We start from the raw sequence: 15,100 nt of genomic DNA, 5'->3' as shown, positions 1-15,100 counted from the left end.
CGGTTGGTGGTTAATGTGATATCATTTCCCTTATTTTCAAGACAGCCCTGGCCAACCCAGATTGACATTCTTCATTTACAGGAGCTGCGGTTGTGTGGCCTGGAAGCTACGCTGATTCCTGTTCTGTCGTTTGAATTTATGTCTCTGCCCAGTTTGTCAGAAAAGGTAAGAAGCCCATGCTAAGGCCTGCTCTCTGTAGAATGCTTGCTGTATCAGGCTGTGAGGGTACTCAGCTCATTTTACCGTTACACATGATCACAAAGGCAGTGCACGTTCACCTTCTTATAGGCTTCTCTTCCGAAGCTCCTGTCTCTTTTGTCAGGAGGTCCCAGACCCTGGGAGATAGGGCCCTGGAGAGCACCAAGATGGCTCTCAGAGGTAGGGACCACTTCTGGCCTCTGCTGAGACCACCAGGCAGATGCTCCTGACTTTAGAGCGAGCTTTGCTATAGACTCATGCCAGGCTCCTGGACAGGAAGGCAGGGCCAAATGTAAGCCCAGGGCTTCTGCCTGCCATACTGCTCTGCTCAGCAGATGCTGCAGGAATCAGGCCCAGTGAAGTCACAAAGTGTTGCAGATTGATGGCAGCCTGAGGGTGTGCTGAGTGTGCACAATGAATGTCTGGTACCCAGTACTGAAAAAACAAACACCAAAGATTCAGTGTGGACATCTCGAATAAAGTTAGGTGTGCACAGCAGCTCAGGCCTGGCTCAGAAGTGTTCAGTAAAGTATTGTACTTGAAGCTCAGGCTTCAGCTGGGGGTCTTACTTTCTTCATAATCTGGTTACATTATGAATACAGATCTAGTTTTCCCTTTTTCCCTCCTGCCTGCGTCTTACTCCACTGACATGACCCATGCTGGGTCAGGTTGCCCCTCTACTCTGCTCATCTCCTGGGTTGCAGTTGTCAGTCTCTGTCCTAGAAGGAGCTTCTTGAGGGAAGAACTGTGACAATAAAGGGACTTACCCACAGCCTAGAGTGGCTCCAGGCCCATAGTTGCACTAAACAAGTATCGTGTGGATGGAGGGATGAACAGGTAGCAGGACCAGTTGCCCACTTCTTTGCCGATGCATTTGGACTTTGGGGTCGTAGCCGTTTGAGAGGTGGGGTCTAAGCCTCTGTTGGTTTTGGTGCAGCTGTCTCATCCTGAAGGCTTTGGAGGACTCATTTTCACCAGCCCCAGGGCAGTGGAAGCAGTGAAGCTGTGTTTGGAGAAGGACAATAAAACTGAAGGTGAGGGGCTGGAGAGATGGCTTGGAGGTTAAGAGCACTGACTGCTCTTCCAGAGGTCCTGAGTTCAAATCCCAGCAACCACATGGTGGCTCACAACCATCTGTAATGAGATCTGATGTCTTCTGGTGTGTCTGAAGACAGCTACAGTGTACTCTAAATAAATAAATAAATACATAATAAATAAATCTTTAAAAAAAAATGAAGGTGAGACTGAGTCTGCTCTGGAGTCTACCAGACGCTACTGCTCCGGTTTCCGTTCTGAGACACTGGAGTACAGAGGGAGCTGCTAGCTCACAGGTGCCCTCCGAGTCCCCAGACAGACATGACTGAGAGCATAGTTTCACTTGCCATTTAATTTGCTTTATCATATCTAATATTATTTATGTACTTGTTTATTGGGCACATGGCATGACGTGTGTGTAGATGTGAGAGGACAGTCCACGGAAGCTGGTTCTCCCCTTCCACTTCATGGGTCCCAGGGACCAAACACAGCCTGTCAGGCTTGGCGGCAAGGAGCTTTGCCTGCTGAACTATCTCACTAGCCCTCCATTACCTTCTCAATGTTCACTTACATGTCCTGCCAGTTTCTTCCTCTAAAAGTAGGGTAAGTGACACTTTACTCAGTGGATGATGAGAAAATTTATTCTCGGGGAAATGTTTCATGCCCACCCCTCCAGGCCCTCTTCAACATGGCTGTTCCTTCCTCTTCATTATAGCAGTATGTGGTGAGCCTATCCACATACTGAACCCAGGCTCCAGACTGGCTGGCTCCTTAGCTGACACTAATGGAGTTTATGTTGTACTTTAGAGTGAGGGCTAAATACAGTCTAGGGTGTACAGAGTACTATAACCTCATGTTACGATCAAAATACAGGCTTAGAGAGTTCTTCTGAGGGGAAGCAACTGGGAGATGGTTAGCACTGGGCTTTTAGAGTCCTATAGGCCTGGATTCATGCAGCCATCTTGACCACTGTGAGCTCCTTGATCTTCCTTGCCCTCAGTGGCCTGGCCTTGGAGTAAGCGTCGTAACACCCAGACCGTGATGTGACTCCCATTACTAGCTGGAACATGTCGTCTGTCTGCTCTGTGCCAGGTGTTGTGAGCCACAGGACACTGCATATACTCCTGCTGGGGCCTTAGAAGGAAGAAGCAAACCACAGCGGTGACATCTAGCTGGCCACTTTGTATGCATAGCTCACATGTGATTTCATGTTTTGCAGCCTGGGAGAAGTCTCTGAAAGACAGATGGAATGCCAAGTCTGTGTACGTGGTTGGAAGTGCCACCGCTTCTCTAGGTGAGGAGTCACAGAAAGATGAAGGTTCGAATCCTCGCCTAGATGGATGGGGTTTCATATTCAGACCACATACAATCCGAAACCTATGTGCAACTTACTTTTAGGACTCTCTGTTTAGTCTTTTCAGACCATAGTTGACAAGAGTAGCTGAAATGGTGGGAAATGAAACTGTAAGACAGGGGCGGGGGTGTCATGTGCATACTGCACTAACAGCCAGCCTGACAGTAGTTTGTCCTGCCTCAGTTTACTTCCTGGAGCCTCTAGGCTTCGTGGCTCACTTGTCCTGAACAGAGTTTACACCTGCATAGGACTTTTTCCTCAGGCTCAGTACCTTTCTAATAGTCCATAAATAAAAAGCCCATGGTGTTCCCATGGAAGCTGTCTTGGTGGTAACAGGTACTGGTTGTTTAGCTCCTGAATGGAATGCCCACCAGCCCTCTTTCCTCTGGGAGTCGTGCATTCCTCTGTGCAGGTGGCAGTCCTGAGTGGGCCCTGCCTTTATCTATATCCTCTGCAGATTAACCACTCATTCACTTTCTGGAGAAGGCAAGGAGCCTTCATCTGTCTGCTTCTCTTCAAGAAGAGGAGCTTGGGGGCTGGAGAGATGGCTCAGTGGTTAAGAGCACTGACTGCTCTTCCAGAGGTCCTGAGTTCAAATCCCAGCAACCACATGGTGGCTCACAACCATCTGTAATGGGATCTGATGCCCTCTTCTGGTGTGTCTGAAGATAGCGACAGTGTACTCACATACATAAAATAAATAAATCTTTAAAAAAAAAAAAAAGAAGAGGAGCTTGGAGGGTGGAGTGGCACACACCATTAACCCCACCCAGCACTCAGGAGGCAGGCAGGAGGATCTCTGTGAGTGGGAGGCCAGCCTAGTCTATATAGAGAGTTCCAGTACCGCACTGGGCGAGGGGCTGGCTGGGACAGCACCCTCCCTAAACTACCTGTATCCATAGTGCTATGGGTCCTTGGTTGTTGTGAAACCTTTCCTCTGCCCTCTCCATTCCAGTCTGGCCATGCCAGCCCATTACCCATTTCTGGATGGAATCTGGTCACATCTCCCTGATGAAGTGAGGGCTTTCTAAAGCGATGCTTGCAAAACTTAGCAGCTTCCAAATGCTAACCGTCTGATAAGCAGATGCCAACAGTTGGCCTCATTATCACACGAGCCCTAAGACAGTCCTATGGGGCTGGTGTTTTGGGCTCATGTAGATAAATGGGGTTCAGAGAAGTGAGTTAAGACAAAGACCCCTCTCTTCTCTGAAAGGAGAGCTGTAGTCTTATTACTTGGCTTCCAGGGGACACTTCGCCGTGGGTGGGAAAGCAGCGCATAGACATTTGCACTGTAAAGATTGCGCAGGAAAGAAAGGGCTTCAGTAACCGAAAAAGGAATTCACCTCTGTCGTTTTCCAGTGAATAAAATTGGCCTGGATGCAGAAGGAGCTGGCAGTGGAAATGCAGAAAAGCTCGCTGAATATATTTGCTCAAGTAAGTGAAGACCGACCCAGATGAAAGCCACCCCCCCACCCCTGCAAAAGCGCTCTCAGGAAAAGAACTGACTTCCCATAAGGTTGTCTTTGGTCAGCACGTGGAGCGGCTCTAGGGCTGCTTGGATTTGGACGGTGACTTACCTCAAGCTGCTGATGGGGTTCTGGGCTTCTGAAGAACACAGAGGAGAGATCTGTAGAGGGCAGATTTTGGAGAGAGGACAGGAAGATTCCCTCTAGGTAATGTCTCCCGCCCTCTTCCCTGTTTGTCTAATCCAGCTGTAGACACAGGTACTTGCAGCTGTCAGTGTCCCACACATACTGAGGTAGAATTCTGCTCAGTATCAGCTGAGGAGATCTGGGCCCACTCCCGAGGTCCGCAGGCCAGGTGTTTCCAGCCTTGCAGGCAGGTCTCTGTCAGAACTGCCAGACCCTGCAGTTGAAACAGGGAACAACAGGCAAGAGGATAAACTCTGGTGCTGGCCTCTGACTGGGTCTGTTATGTGCTGACTGAGCCTTCTGGAGAATTGCTTGGGGATCTGCTGGGCTGGGAGAAGGACAGGCTAGAGTGCGGGCATGGCTATGGCTTTCCTCAAAGGTAGTTAGTTGTAGGAGTTGGGCATCTTCTTTTCCCTAAGCATATGAAATGGGTGAAGAGAGAAGGACTTCCGGTGGGACTTTTTATGCTTTTCAAACAATGATGGATAAATCAAAGTACATTAGTTATAAACTGTAGCTCCTCAGGGTGCTGTTTGCTTCTGTGGTTTGCAAACTCGTATGCTAAAGTCTTCTGAGGTTCTCCTGCACTAAGATACTCTTATTGCCAGAAGGTTCTTTAGCTTTTACATTTTAATGTTCCTCTGAAAGCTGCTCCTTTAAAAAGCCCTGCATTTGGCACTGAGGCTTCCTAGGTTGTAGAGAGACCCTGGGCAGAGCCACGAGCAGGTTCAGCAGGGGATGGCAGAGCCCCTCTGCAAGCAAGTTGCTGGTTCTCCACAGTTTTCAACATGTTTTGGTTAGCTTTGATGGTCAACTTGACATAGCCTAGAGGAGTCTCAACTGAGGAATCACCCAGATCAGACTGGATTATGGTTATGTCTCTGGGGGATTGTCTTGTTTGGTGATTGATGTAGGAGAGTCCAGCCCACTGTGGGCAGCACCATTCCTAGGTCGGGTGCTCCTGGGTTGCAGAAGAAAGCTTTCCAAACCTAAGGCTGTGAGCAAGTCAGCAAGGTGCTTTCCTCTACGGTCAGTTCAAGTTCCCATTCTTACCTCCATCAGTGATGGACTGCAGCCTGTCAACCTTAATAAACCTCCCTAGATCGGTTTCTGTCAGAGAGCTTGTCATAGCGGCAGGAACGAATCTAGAGCATCTTTCTATTTATTTTTACTTATTCACTTTACCTGCTGCTCACCGCCCCCTCCTCACCCCCTCCACAGTCCTTTCCCATGCCCCCTCTCCTCCTCTGAGCAGATAGGGGCCCCTATGGGTATCCCCCACCCTAGCACTTCAAGTCTCTGCTATATTAGTAACAAACCAGTTGTCTTTCTAAAGCGGTTTCAAAGCGGACGTACAGTGTTGTGTCAGAGTACAGTGTCTCCAGTACACATGAGGTCCTGCGTTCATTCTCCAGCACCAAAAGAAAAAGTTAGTACTTACCCTTCTGGTAATTAAATGCTCAGCACTGACACTGAAAAAAAGTGTTAACAAGTGCCCAGTGTGCTCAGAAGCCAGTCCTCACAGCCAGTCAAGGAAGGTAGGAGCCGTGTTAGTGACAAATGTGTCATCCAAGATGGTAATCGCAGTGATCCAGATTAAATAAAATTCCTCAGGCACACTGGGCACATTTCACAGTTCAGCCATCACTAATGGCCAGTGCCCCTGTGCCAGGCAAAGAGAGACTCCTGTTGTCTCTGGAAGTCGTTTCTTAGTGTGCTGTATTGAGACTCTGGAGCCCAAGGCTGTACACTGTGAGGTCACAGGGTTAGAATTCAGACTCAGACCTGCCTGTTACCTTCAGCAAACCTGACTGAACCCTGATTTGTGTCCAATGCCTTCAAGGACTGCTGGCCAGGCAGATTATGAGGGCACCCCACTGAGGTAAGAATTCTAGGGACCTGACCCTGCTGTAGCAGAACTTTGGGGGGACCTCCAGCTTGCAGATACCTGAGAGGACCCCCCTCTGATCACTCTTCTCTAAAGAGGGAGTTCTGGCCACAGGGTGGTTTTCCAAGTACATTCTCTTGAACCCCATGGTCATCGGCATGAGGAGGCCTGTTGGGCACGTGATGCATGGACAGAACCTCTGTTTCCCAGTTCCACAGTCTCTGCCACTTCACAGGAGACCAAGTGAGTTCAGTCTCAGGTCTGTGAGTATGGGGACCAGGACCCTCCAGTGTTCATGCCTCCTGGGAGCTCCCACTTAGCCAGGCTTGGGAAGATGGGTGAACTAAGCAGTGAAAAGAGTAGGGAGCCGTTGGGTGTGGCGAGGCGACCGCTACTAGCACTGAACAGCTTTTCCTCACAGCCACAGCCAGTTCTCCATCTCCTCAGACACCAGCTGGGTGTCCCACACTGTAATTCAGTTCTGAACTAACCCACAATAAGTGCAGACCCACAGGAAAGGCGTGATCCCACAAGACTGCCCCCGACTTTAGATAAATACTGAGTGTCCAAGGGACCTATCCTCTGTCCAACTGGGTCACAGATTTGTTCCTGGAGGTTCCTCCTGAGGGTCAGTAGCTTGGTAGAATGGCTTCTAGAACTCAGGGCAACACTCTGTGCATATGCATTGGCCTATTGTAAAGGGCATGATAAGGATACAGGTGCTGGGCTAGCAAGGCCTGGCATACAGCTGTATATAGCACCGAAGCGTGTCTTTTAAAAATGTAGGCCTATGTGTAAAGGACAGATTGGGGTGCTCTCTTAGAATCAAGTGCTACGTCCATGAGGGATAATTGCCTGTTATATAAATGGGACAGTTTGCTTCCACCTGTCCCCAGGGCAGGTCTTAAGCATACTCAAATTAGATGCATCTGTTTGGAAGGAGACAGACGTGCTGAAGCCATGGCTCATAGAAGGCCTAGGGCCACCAGGCTGGTTTCCTTGCGTTGGAAGCACCAGGCAGTGGGCCAGTACCATTTGCGAGTGCTCAGGCTGGGCTCTGGCTGACTGGCCCAGGCCTGGCAGGGTGGATAGTGACATTCATTGCCCTATCTCTCAGGATTGGTTCTCTCCTACCTGTGGGTTCTAGGGTTCAAACTCAGATCATCAGGCTTGGACACAAATACCCTTACCCACTGCGTCCTGATGCCAGCCCTGGGGTGCACTCTTTGCAAAGCCATTGTTAGTTTTAATTTATTACCAGCAAGTCCGTAGGCCCAATAAATCTTCCATTTGCAATTAGAATGTACAAATGAAGTCCTCATTACCTGCTGCTAATGAGGGCCTTCACCTTGGTTTTTTACCAAGGCATTAATGAGTTTCTCTTGAAGTAAACTTTGTGGCCCAACTTTAAAAGCTACATTTATAGCCTTTATGTCCAGTGTGTGTTGGACACAAAGCCAGCTCCTCGTTGTTGCTCATTATTTTACTTTACTATGAGACAAGCATTGTTATGAGCATCTAAAGCTGTTAACCCATTTGATCTGCTCACTCATTAGACAGTTGTCCTCTCGCTGGACCTGTCTTTCAAGGAGAGAATAATTACAAGGTAAACGTCAAAGACAGTCATATTTAAAGAGACGAAGAGGCCAAGGAGGACTGTCCTACCTTTGTTTGAAATGGCCTCCTGGGTGTACAGAGTTCCTGCTCCCATGCATCAGGTAGCCTCAGGGCCCTGAGGTCTTCAGTCGAGGTCAAAGTGCACAACTCAGTTCTTACCTACATCCGGGGCTGCTCCATTGTCTGTGGAGACTCTGCCTCAGGTCCTCCTCAGCAGCACTGTACTCCTCAGACTTCAGCTCTCTGTCAGTCTTCTCTGGCAGACTGAAGAGGTGAAGGGGAGACTCCTGAATCATCCACACGTTCTTCGGGTGCCTTTGAGGTGAAGATTGCCAGAAAGTTGAACTGTTTGGCTTCCTGTAGGAAGAGCTTTAGCCCCTAGCTCCTTGTACCTTCGACCCGCAACACTCACAGGAGAGACTCCTAGGCTAGGGTGGAGAGCACAGCGGCTGAACACGTCTTTGAAAATGTTTGCCTAGAAGTGGTACCTGCAACACTAGAAAGAGAACTCAGCAGGCACCTGTGATCTATAGTTAATCATCCTCCCAATCCGTTCACTCCTCTATGTTGGTACCAATATTTACAGAGCAGCTTGAATAAAACATCCGCCAGCATGTCACTGTTGCTTGTACTTCAAATGCAGTAGCCCTCAGCTATGCCTGTCACTCACATACTGCTTCCCAGAGGAGTGCCAGCTGGGGAGAGCTGTTTCATTCTTTCTGATCTCAGTCGCCAGCGGTGTGTTCAGAAGCACCATTTGGTATAGGAAATGCATGATGTCCGTGCACAACCCACAGCCCATTACATTCCGTGATCTGCCGTGGAAGAAATGGTTTTAGTAAAATGCTCCGTGGTCACCATTGAGGAAGGTTCTTGCATCTGACAAGCCCTTGGTTGAATGGTTTTGTTACAACATGCTGTTTGCTCTGTCAGATGCAAAGTGCTCAGGGTCGAACATGGCCTCAGGTCTCCACACATGGAGGTGGGTGGTGGGCACAGTAAGATTCAGGGCCACTGGAGCAGCCTTCCATCTTTTGTGCCCTTTGGGCACTCGGTCAAGAAGCTACTGGCATGGCTGGTAGAATAGGAGGCAGGAAACTTGTCTTTGTTGAAGGTAGCTACAGAGGCACTCCAAGGTGCCAGTCCCTTGCTGTCTCCTGTGCCTGTCCTAATCCAGCCCTCCTCCAGGGCTGGGAAATCTCTGCCCAATGCTGATATCAGTCTTATTTGGTTAAGTACAAGGCCTCCATTCTAAATAACCGTGATCCTCCCCCTGACAGTTCACGCAGCAAGTAGGACAGTGGTACCTTGTTTCTGCAGCTTAGTTTTCTAGGCTCTTCACTGACCTTCCCCCTCAGTTCTTCATGGAAACCTTTAAGGTCAGCACAGTGCAGCACTTGTCCTTCCTGGTGACAGGTGTTAGAACTGAGATCTTACAGTGAAGCTGAGCCTGTGGTCCCCAGCTTCGCCCTCCTGGGAGCACCCTGTGCCTCTGTGCATAGTGTCACCCTTTGAGTTTTTACAAAGATCTTACAATGTCTGCTTCTATGTCCACAGAGCCATCTTCAGAGCTGCCTCTTCTCTTTCCCTGTGGAACTATCAAAGGAGACACTCTTCCGAAAATGCTCAGAGACAAAGGTGACTAGAATTAGCTAATGACACCCACAAAGGTGAATGTCCTGAGGCCCAGGAGGCAGACATGACCATGTACAGACAAGGCAGGGATGCAGCTGGGTCTCCTGATGCTAAACCTTTCTTGAGAGCTGTCCTAAACCTGGCTGCCAGCATGACTGTGGGATTTATGGAGCAGCCAGGGTCAGAGCTGTGTGGGCAAACTCACACAGACAGGGGAACCAACAGCATGTGTAAGTATTGGGGAAGGCTGTGCTTTCTGGACCTGTCTTTGTAACTCAGCCTTCCTGACCATGAATTGATTCCATGGTACTCTGTAGGTCACACAGGGCTGGGCAAGGTCTTTTACTCCCCTAGTTGAGCTTTCCATTTCTGAGGAGCTGTTTCTCAGAAGTATGGTGACCCGTCCCCATCAGCCACACTGAGGAAGGTGCAGAACCCCCATTCCCATTCCCTGTAAAGTGAAGCCTATCTCATGGTTTTGATTGTACCCAGGGATTCCCATGGAAAGCATGCACGTCTATCAGACAATTCCACACCCTGGAATCCAAGGGAGCCTGGAGAGCTACTATGAAAATCAGGTGCGTAGGGTTTCCAGGGGAAGCAAGTCCTGGCAGGGCAGGCCCCAGGGAGTTGGGGGCATGAGATTGGAGGTGTTGATTCCCCTTGGGGTTCTGTCATTTCCAGCCATGTGACTAAGTAGATGGTGTTTCTGCAGCTCCATTTTTATGTACCTGTGGTACAGGACTAGACCCATCCAGTGAGAGTTGAATAAGGATTAAAGGAGAGAGTTCATACAAACCCGTTTGTGTAACATCTACCATATACAAAGGCTTAAGACACACCGTGGCCTTGTTACTGCCTTTGTTCTCCATTGCATGGGGCAGAGGCTAAGCCCACACCGGGAAGAGCCCACTATGGCATCTGGATTGGGATTGTGAGACCTGAGGCAGAGAGTGGAGAGCGCTTCTTGAGTTAATGACTACCTCCACCATTTCCATCCAGAAGTCACAGCCTTTTGCTCTCCCTAGAACAGCTTCATGCCTGTTCTGGGGTTCCTGTTGGGACCATCCAAGGGCAGAGAAACTATGTAGGCTGTCTGGTTGTTGTCTGCTCTCCCCCTAGTGGGTGGAAGGTGACAGATGCTAACAAGAAGACTTGATTCCAGCAGGGCTGTCTAACTCCAGGAGCTGAGGTGTCTCCACTGCTGAGCCTGGGCTCCAGGGAGTCTCTGTCTTCTGGCCAAACAGACTGAGGGCAGGCAGAGCAACCAGTGAGAACTGCCAGCCTCTCCAACCTCAGCCCGCTTCATAAACAATTCCTTCAAACTGTGCCTTGGTGGGCTGAGAATGGCATCTAGCCAGGAACCATGCTGTTACAGGCTGCTGGAGCTGGACAGTTGGTGATGGTGACCTGAGGAACGCTGTCTAGGGGCAAACCTGAGGAACGCTGTCTACGGGCAAAGGCTAGCTCTCATCTTTTCCTTTCCCATAGGGCATCCCAGCCAGCATCACATTCTTCAGCCCCTCCGGCCTTAAATACAGCCTCGAGTATATTCAGGCGTTATCTGGTGGCAGCTTCGACCAGATCAAGGTATGGTATTCTGTGGACTTGGCCTTTTGCTCCTTACCATCTCCTGGAATCTACACACCGAGTCGGACACCTGTGAGGTGACTGTAGAATCCAGGGGCCGCTGCCTCGTCTCTGGTGCTCTGCACACATTGCTCATCTCTGCTGGGCCAGTCTTAGTCTAACTTGGGGATGGTTACCCCCAAGTTTTTGTCCTGGATAGCTAACTATCTGGCCTTCCCCATATGGCATTGTCTTTGGTTAGTTGAGGACTCAAGTGAGGCCCTTCTGGCAGGGTTTGGTGTAGGTATGAGTGCCTTCCCCTTCTTTGTCCCCTGTTGAACACATTGACATGGTTCTCTGGTCTAGAAATATCTGTCTCTTCATTTTTACCTAAAGGATTTACACGCACACTTTCAGGGACTGTATTTATTAGGAGCCTTCAACTAACACAACCCTTGAGCCACCAGAACAGAATTGTCCTTGACCAGACTCCACTGGGACTGAGGAGAAGGTACAAAGTGTGGCCTGGAACCCAGAGACAGTAGGTCCCACCTCCACCCGCCACCCCCAGGGCTCACTTCAGTCAGGTGACCCCAACATGCTGGCTTATCACAGTTGCAGTCTCACAAGTGTGAGCCGCCTGGACATCCAGACTTTCCCGGTTTCAGGGTGGAATATTAGGCACAGGGTAACTGAAAAGGAGGGCCATAGAGCTGAAAAGGAAGAGTCCATGGTTGGTACCCAAAGAGAATGTCAGGCTGTGGGCCATGGTGACACTAGCTATGGTCCTAGCAGTTGCTGGTCAGTCGTCAAACTTCTTGCAGTCATACTTATGCTAGTCTGGTTGTGGGGATCCAGCAGAATGGGGGTGATTGTCCTCCTTACAGGGAGGACACTGAGCAGAGAGAGGTTCAACACTTGTCAGGATTACCTATATCACATTACTAGAAGGCGACTTTTATGACTGTGAGTGGGGGAGGCACCTGATTCCTGCAGTCGGAATTGAAGAGAAATGGCCCCTGGGTGTTGAGCAAGGTCCAGTGAGCGTTAGGCACGGGGAAGGTTTAGCAGCAGCAAAAATGCTGCTCTTGTGTCTCTGTGGATGAGTCACCAGGTAACTGTGGAGTGCTCATGCAGCTTGCTGATGGGGACGTGCCTAGCACTTACCGGGCTGACCATGCCACAGTGAGAACTTGTACTGCTCTCACCTTACTCAGTCCTCACCCTACAAACCCAAGTTGGAGGAAAATAGACACCGGGAATTCCCACTTAGGGTTTTGCCACGAGTACTGCCCAGACCCATGCAGCAGCCGGGGAAGGTGCCCATCTTAAATCTGTTCCATTCATTGCTGGTACCCAGGGGTTCTTAGCACCCCCCCCCAGTTATCATTCTGCCACTGTTTAGTGCACCACGCACAAGTAGTTAAAGATGCCACTGGGACCTTGGGCTCTGCAGCTGCCAGGAAAGAAACTTTCCAGAGCTAACATTGTGGTAAGGGACTATGGCTTATTCCAGAGCCAGAAAGCCAATATAAATTAAAGGGAGTCATCATTTGGCGCTGGGAATTAGTGCCAGCCCATGGGTACCTTCGAGGCTCACAGAGGACAGAGTCCTGAGACCTAAGCATTGGGTGACTTGGCATTCATGCCTGGTCAGCTCTGCCTAAGATTTGACAGTGGCCTTCCTTCCTCCGTAGGAGTCTTTTGAGACCCAGTATTTTTACAGCACTATTTAAAATACAGGGGGCTACAGAAGGTTAAGGAGCAGCTGCTGGCCTGTGCTTGCTGCTTATGGCTGACTTACATATAAATACCACAAAGGAGCTGTGCCAAAGCAGGGAGAACTTAACGGCACCTGCCACCAAATGAAATGGAAGCCATTTCATTGTCTTTCTTTCCTGCCTTCTCACAGTGACCACATAGCCTGTGGGGTGTCTGTCTGTGTGCCTAAAGGCCATATATCTGTCAGTGAGCATATATCTGTGTCCAGCATTGACCAAGTGGTTCACCCTGACCACTATGTAATCCCTCAGCAGCCTCGGGTCAGCCCAGTTAAAGATAGACAATAGAGGCAGAGAGAGTGGATGCCAAAGGCCTCTCTCTGCCCTATGCTACTGGGATTTGAACCCTGGCCGTCCAGCTTATGACTGTTCTGTGTGCTAGGGGATCCAGACCCACCTTGGCTCCCCATGCTCCCCACCCGCTCCCACACAGAGCCCCTGAAACTGGGGCAGATCTGTCTGCAGCTGCAGTCCCTGAGGAAGATAGTATCCACCCTGGGTTTCACCCTCACATCTGCCCAAGCCCTAAGGATGTGTGCACCTGTGGCACGAGGTGGTGGTGAGAGCTTGATCATTGTGCAGACTCTGAAGCCAGCTTCAAGCTGCTTAGGTGGCACTGCTGTTCACGTGCAACAACACGCCAGAATGAACTCCTAACAGAAAGTGTCCAGATGACATCTGCACACCGCCCTTGCTGTGGTGCTGAGGCTGTGTCTCTCGTGTCTTCCTCCCTTGCAGTTTGTAGCCATCGGCCCCAGTACAACTCGTGCTATGGCTGCCAAGGGCCTTCCGGTGAGCTGCACTGCCGAAAGCCCCACACCACAAGCCCTGGCTGCAGGCATCAGGAAAGCGCTGAAGCCAAACAGCTGCTGCTGAGGTCTGTGCAGAGCCAGCTCCTTCCCTGTGCATGGGACAGCTCACTGCTGCCCGAAGATGAACCCAAATTCAGAAAGGAGCTCTGGAGAAGCTGTGTGTGAGCATGTCGCCGTCCACCATCCACTGAGTCCAGCTTGGAACCTAGGCCAGGTTCACTGGCCATTAGACCCAGGGAGAGAGAACTTCCTGTGCCTAGAAAGAAGGAAACGAAATGGACCACGTGGTGACTTGTGGTTGCTGCCCACTCTTTAACAAACTGTGTTTCTTTCATGTGTACCGGTGTCTTGTCTGCATGCACATCTGTGTGCCACCTGCATACCTGGTGCCTGGAGAAGCAAGGCAAGGGTGGCAGATCCCCTAGAACTGTGAGTTGGGGACAGCTGTGAGCAGCCATCTGGGTACTGGGAATTGAACCCAGGTCCTCTGAAAGAATAAGTCCTCTCAACCACTGAGCCATCACTCCGGCCCACGGTTTTCATCTGTGGTTCTCAGGGCAAAGCGGTGTTCTGGGGCAACAGAACGTCATAGTCTCGCTGATGCTGACCTGTTAAGAATGACAAATCGCTATGTGTGAAGTAGATTTAGTCGTCATACAAAATAAAATAAAAATAAGACTAGGCCAAGCATGGTAGCCCACTCATGAACTCAGCACTGCAGGAATGGAGACGACAGTCATGAGCTTAAGAATGGAGCTTAAGTCATGAGCCAGGACTATATAGTGAGACATTATACACTATATCTAAATATTTGGAAAAAAAAGACTTAAAGGTCTGCCTTTTTGTCCCCTGTGGATAATATGCAGATAATTACGAGATTTTTATCTCATTCTGAAACATAATGGCAGCTTATCTATCAAGCCAGCTGCTTCTGGACTGTGTGCATACATGTGGATGTGTGTGTTAGAAATGTCAGCCCTGCAGAAAGGCTCTGAAAACTGTGTTCCCAGACTAGATTTCTACTAGGCAATCCTGGACTAGATTAGAGCTGTGTTAAGAAAATCGATATTTGTCTCTCAGCAGCCGTGGGCTGGTGGTGGGGAGGACGGCTGTGTACTCATGCAGCTGTCTACATTGGAAGGCATCTTCTCTTAAGTGCACACCATGCCCAGCCTCATGCACTAAGCTTTACACATGTGATCTGATCCTCAGAGCAACTCTGAAATCCCTGAGCCACCTCACATCATCCCAACAGTCGAGGAAGAAGGGTCTAGTGCCATGGTTCAGTGCTGCAGTTCGGGTATGGTTTGGAGTGTGTCCCTCAAAGTTTGATATGGTAGGTTCTCAGTCCCCAGATGTTCATGGAATCCTTAAGAGGCTTGGCATACGGCTGGCAAGTTGTCAGATCCTCGGTGGAGCAAAGAGCTTGATGCCGACTTTATAACTAAATCCAGTCTCTGGAATGCACATGGTAGAAAGAAAACTGACTCCCGCGGGTGGTTCCCTGACTCTGACACATGGTGTGGTGGTAAATAAATAAATAAATGAATGAGTGTTAA

The 15,100-nt window shown here is 49.7% G+C and overlaps 1 protein-coding gene across 4 annotated transcripts in view; it reads left to right on the top strand.

Moving 5' to 3' along the window:
* Nucleotides 1-15,100, top strand: part of Uros (uroporphyrinogen III synthase) — a 22,357-nt gene extending 7,257 nt beyond the window's left edge. For 2 of the 4 annotated variants that reach the window (XM_017589229.3, XM_008759891.3), the window contains exons 3-10: nucleotides 82-165; nucleotides 1,136-1,232; nucleotides 2,453-2,551; nucleotides 3,947-4,021; nucleotides 9,302-9,382; nucleotides 9,872-9,957; nucleotides 10,871-10,969; nucleotides 13,468-15,100. In XM_017589229.3, the coding sequence (XP_017444718.1) occupies nucleotides 82-165; nucleotides 1,136-1,232; nucleotides 2,453-2,551; nucleotides 3,947-4,021; nucleotides 9,302-9,382; nucleotides 9,872-9,957; nucleotides 10,871-10,969; nucleotides 13,468-13,605 (759 nt within the window). In that variant the 3' untranslated portion in view covers nucleotides 13,606-15,100. The remainder of the gene's footprint in view (nucleotides 1-81; nucleotides 166-1,135; nucleotides 1,233-2,452; nucleotides 2,552-3,946; nucleotides 4,022-9,301; nucleotides 9,383-9,871; nucleotides 9,958-10,870; nucleotides 10,970-13,467) is intronic. The other 2 variants (XM_063263773.1, NM_001012068.1) reach the window with 2 other exon arrangements.

Source organism: Rattus norvegicus, chromosome 1 (assembly GCF_036323735.1).
Source record: "Rattus norvegicus strain BN/NHsdMcwi chromosome 1, GRCr8, whole genome shotgun sequence".
NCBI classification, from domain to species: domain Eukaryota; kingdom Metazoa; phylum Chordata; class Mammalia; order Rodentia; family Muridae; genus Rattus; species Rattus norvegicus.
Note: the sequence above shows the minus strand (reverse complement) of the source record. Positions and strands in the feature narration are given on the sequence as shown.